The following is a 4,190-nucleotide window of genomic DNA, read 5'->3' on the forward strand; positions in this document are numbered from 1 at the left end:
TATATTAAATGTACAACTGACTTGGATGCACACATGTTTGTGGTTAATCTTAATGTTGCATTGCAGTTGTAATTGTATTATGTACCTGTATTACCTGTATTTTAAGTTTAAGTTTTATTTGGACACATACCTATAAAGACATGTCCTGTTAGTTTTATGGTAACTGCCAGCCTGTGTTTACAACCGGCTGAGTAACACCAGCTCCACTGGAGGTCTTAAAAAGGACGTCAGGGTTTTTAATTAACAGACAATTGAACGTCGTTTGATGAGCGACGCATGCTCTGATACACAAGGAGCCAAATGTTGCACCTGATTAGCACGGCATGGTTTCTACCATGACATCATCTCTGGCAGTAAACACACACACACACCTCTCTCTCCTCTGTCTCTCTGTTTTCTTGTAAGTGTGTGTGTGTTTGCACATGTATTCGTGGTCCAAACTTACCTTCCTCTTGACAAACTGGAAAGCCGAGCACTTCTTAAAGGAAAAGGCAGTCTTCTCTCCTCCTCCACCTCCTCCACTTCCTCCTCCACTACCACCTCCTCCTCCGTTCACCAGCTTCATCGCCGTCACCGGCACCCCGCTTGCCTCTGTAGATCCCAGGGTGACAGACAGGCTGGCATGGAGTGAAAAGAAGAAACTGAGAGAATTGTCTAAGGCATGAGGAGAGTGTTGTAGTTATCGCAGCAGAGATGAGTGTGGGACAGGGAATGAGGGAGGGGGGAGAGAGAGTGTGTGAGAGAGAGAGAGAGAGAGAGAAAGAAAGATGCTACTGTGTGGCAAAAAGAGGGACGGGAGGACGATGAGGAGGAAAAGAAAGACGGAGGTGGGGGAGGACCATGAGCCAAAATATGAAGGATAAAAGCAGTCTGCTGCAACAAAAATGGGATTAGTGACTGGGTGTCAGGACAAAGAGAAGGAACACATAAAAATAAAAAGCAGAGGTGGATAAGAAGGGGAGAGATGTCTGCTCCTGTTGCTGTGAGGAGACAGGAAACAGCTCTGTTTACATCTGTGTTTGCCTCTCACAGCAGATGTGCAGACATGTGATAAAGTTTATTCATGCATCTGGAAGTAGTATTCATACTGTAGCTGTGGCTTCAGTGACAATGTCATTCACACACGTGTCTCTCCTGTTTGTACCTTTATGATGGTGGGATGCTTCCTTCCACTGATCCTGCTGCAGCCTTCTTTTTACCAGGGATTCCTCCGAAAAATTGACCCAGGATCAGATGCACTGACTCCCAGCTCCGTAGTCACAGGTATCCACCTCCTAGCTTTCACTGATGTATGTCCACATTATGAAAACACCAGAAAAGTCGGTGATGATTCTTGTTCTTGCTCTGATTAGTAACACCGAGTGATGCTGGGGTCGGCGGAGCCAGTGTGGAGCCTCCTCACTAGTCCAGCTCTACTGGGTGCATCAGGAGTGGATGCACTTTTGCTGCTTTGTGGTCAGCCTGTAAACAAACAGCCAGGAAGTGTGCGTGTGGATGCATGATGAGGTGAGTTTGTCTCAGATGTGTCCGGCTGCGGTCCCCCAGCTTGCGCCACAGTACTTTATCAATGAAAGGCTCTGCAGTGAGCAGATGCAGCCTCCTTTCCCCTCCCTTCTTCTCTCATTCTACCTCTCCTTCTCTCTCTAACTGCCTCACTGTCCTTCTACCCACTCTGCCCACCCCCTTTCTGTCCACTCATTTCTCTGCTGCAGTCAGAGGTGGCCCCTCCCCTCTACATCTCTCTCTTCTCATCCCATCTACCTCACTCTTTATCCCTTTTCTTCATTTTCTAAACTGCCCCAATGAGGAAACGCAAATCCCATCCGCACATTACACTGTCTGTGATGTAATCTAATGGACTACCACCTCCTCCTCCGTTCACCAGCTTCATCGCCGTCACCGGCACCCCGCTTGCCTCTGTAGATCCCAGGGTGACAGACAGGCTGGCATGGAGTGAAAAGAAGAAACTGAGAGAATTGTCTAAGGCATGAGGAGAGTGTTGTAGTTATCGCAGCAGAGATGAGTGTGGGACAGGGAATGAGGGAGGGGGGAGAGAGAGTGTGTGAGAGAGAGAGAGAGAGAGAGAAAGAAAGATGCTACTGTGTGGCAAAAAGAGGGACGGGAGGACGATGAGGAGGAAAAGAAAGACGGAGGTGGGGGAGGACCATGAGCCAAAATATGAAGGATAAAAGCAGTCTGCTGCAACAAAAATGGGATTAGTGACTGGGTGTCAGGACAAAGAGAAGGAACACATAAAAATAAAAAGCAGAGGTGGATAAGAAGGGGAGAGATGTCTGCTCCTGTTGCTGTGAGGAGACAGGAAACAGCTCTGTTTACATCTGTGTTTGCCTCTCACAGCAGATGTGCAGACATGTGATAAAGTTTATTCATGCATCTGGAAGTAGTATTCATACTGTAGCTGTGGCTTCAGTGACAATGTCATTCACACACGTGTCTCTCCTGTTTGTACCTTTATGATGGTGGGATGCTTCCTTCCACTGATCCTGCTGCAGCCTTCTTTTTACCAGGGATTCCTCCGAAAAATTGACCCAGGATCAGATGCACTGACTCCCAGCTCCGTAGTCACAGGTATCCACCTCCTAGCTTTCACTGATGTATGTCCACATTATGAAAACACCAGAAAAGTCGGTGATGATTCTTGTTCTTGCTCTGATTAGTAACACCGAGTGATGCTGGGGTCGGCGGAGCCAGTGTGGAGCCTCCTCACTAGTCCAGCTCTACTGGGTGCATCAGGAGTGGATGCACTTTTGCTGCTTTGTGGTCAGCCTGTAAACAAACAGCCAGGAAGTGTGCGTGTGGATGCATGATGAGGTGAGTTTGTCTCAGATGTGTCCGGCTGCGGTCCCCCAGCTTGCGCCACAGTACTTTATCAATGAAAGGCTCTGCAGTGAGCAGATGCAGCCTCCTTTCCCCTCCCTTCTTCTCTCATTCTACCTCTCCTTCTCTCTCTAACTGCCTCACTGTCCTTCTACCCACTCTGCCCACCCCCTTTCTGTCCACTCATTTCTCTGCTGCAGTCAGAGGTGGCCCCTCCCCTCTACATCTCTCTCTTCTCATCCCATCTACCTCACTCTTTATCCCTTTTCTTCATTTTCTAAACTGCCCCAATGAGGAAACGCAAATCCCATCCGCACATTACACTGTCTGTGATGTAATCTAATGGTCTTTTCAGACTTGGTGCAGTCGGAGGTAATATCGTTGATTTTATTTTCATTACCTAGTTAGTGAGAAAATTAGCCGATAAAATGGTGCATTTACGCACTAATTCAGTTGAGAAGCGACCTAACTCTTGGTCATGATTAATTAACAAAAGTCAAACAAACAGTTTCACTCAAAGATTTTACTTAAGCACAAGTAGAATAACCAATATCTACTGAAGTAAAAGTAAAAAGTAGTTCATTTAAAATTTACTTAAAGTAGCAAAATCAAATAAACACATGATATTTTGATTCATTTCAGGATGTGTAATGTATCATTTTAGTTCTGACCGTCCCATAATCGTTTTCAAGCAGTACTCTGAAGGCTGCATAAATTGTAGATCCTGTAGACCAGCAAAGACCAACAATGAATACTTAAAATATATAAAAACAGATCCATAAATCTATGGAAGACCAAATTCTTTCTCTTTGTCACCTTCAAATTGGTTTTCAGACCAAATAGTACCATTTTCGATATCAGTTTAGAACAACTATTTTATTTTCTTGTGAAATACATAGAATAGTTTCAGCAACATTTTCTGAAAATGTATGTGAGTGTGTAAGTGTCACAAATGTTCCATCAAAGACTAAAAGTATGAAATTGGTCATTCTCTGAAATTGGGCAGTGTCTCTGTCTGTGGTGCAGAAGACCCTGGATTCAATTCCTGGCCTTGGACTTCAATTACCTTTATTTGTTATGCTTCACAACAGTGAGGTTCATGACAAATATATGTTCAACTCAGTCATGAGTAACTGGCTGCTTGGCGTAGGGAGAGTGACACAGACTGGGGATCCTGTAAGCACGGTTTCACAGTGGTGAATCTACACCATGTCCTTCACAAGAAAAGACACATTTTCTCACAATAAAAAATTCAGGATTTGAACTCCACATCTCCTGCATCATAGAAATAGACATTGCCTCTTAGCTAAATCTCCGCAGCTGTACCTCTTAAACACAAAATATTCACCTGG

At 45.0% G+C, this 4,190-nt stretch overlaps 1 protein-coding gene across 3 annotated transcripts in view; it reads right to left on the minus strand.

The window, feature by feature from the left end:
* The window catches only part of LOC112486559 (uncharacterized), a 19,673-nt gene extending 16,993 nt beyond the window's left edge, over window positions 1-2,680 (minus strand). The window contains exons 1-3 of one of the 3 annotated variants that reach the window (XM_025053743.1): window positions 2,471-2,680; window positions 1,867-1,943; window positions 446-540 (exon numbers count right to left, since the gene is read on the minus strand). In XM_025053743.1, coding sequence (XP_024909511.1) covers window positions 446-540; window positions 1,867-1,891 — 120 coding nt within the window. In that variant the 5' untranslated portion in view covers window positions 1,892-1,943; window positions 2,471-2,680. Of the gene's footprint in view, window positions 1-445; window positions 618-1,144; window positions 1,355-1,866; window positions 2,449-2,470 lie in introns of those variants that run through there. The other 2 variants (XM_025053744.1, XM_025053742.1) reach the window with 2 other exon arrangements.
* Window positions 2,681-4,190: the final 1,510 nt, after the last annotated feature.

The sequence above is a fragment of the Cynoglossus semilaevis genome, unplaced genomic scaffold (assembly GCF_000523025.1).
Source record: "Cynoglossus semilaevis isolate Cse_v1.0 unplaced genomic scaffold, Cse_v1.0 scaffold1282, whole genome shotgun sequence".
NCBI lineage: Eukaryota > Metazoa > Chordata > Actinopteri > Pleuronectiformes > Cynoglossidae > Cynoglossus > Cynoglossus semilaevis.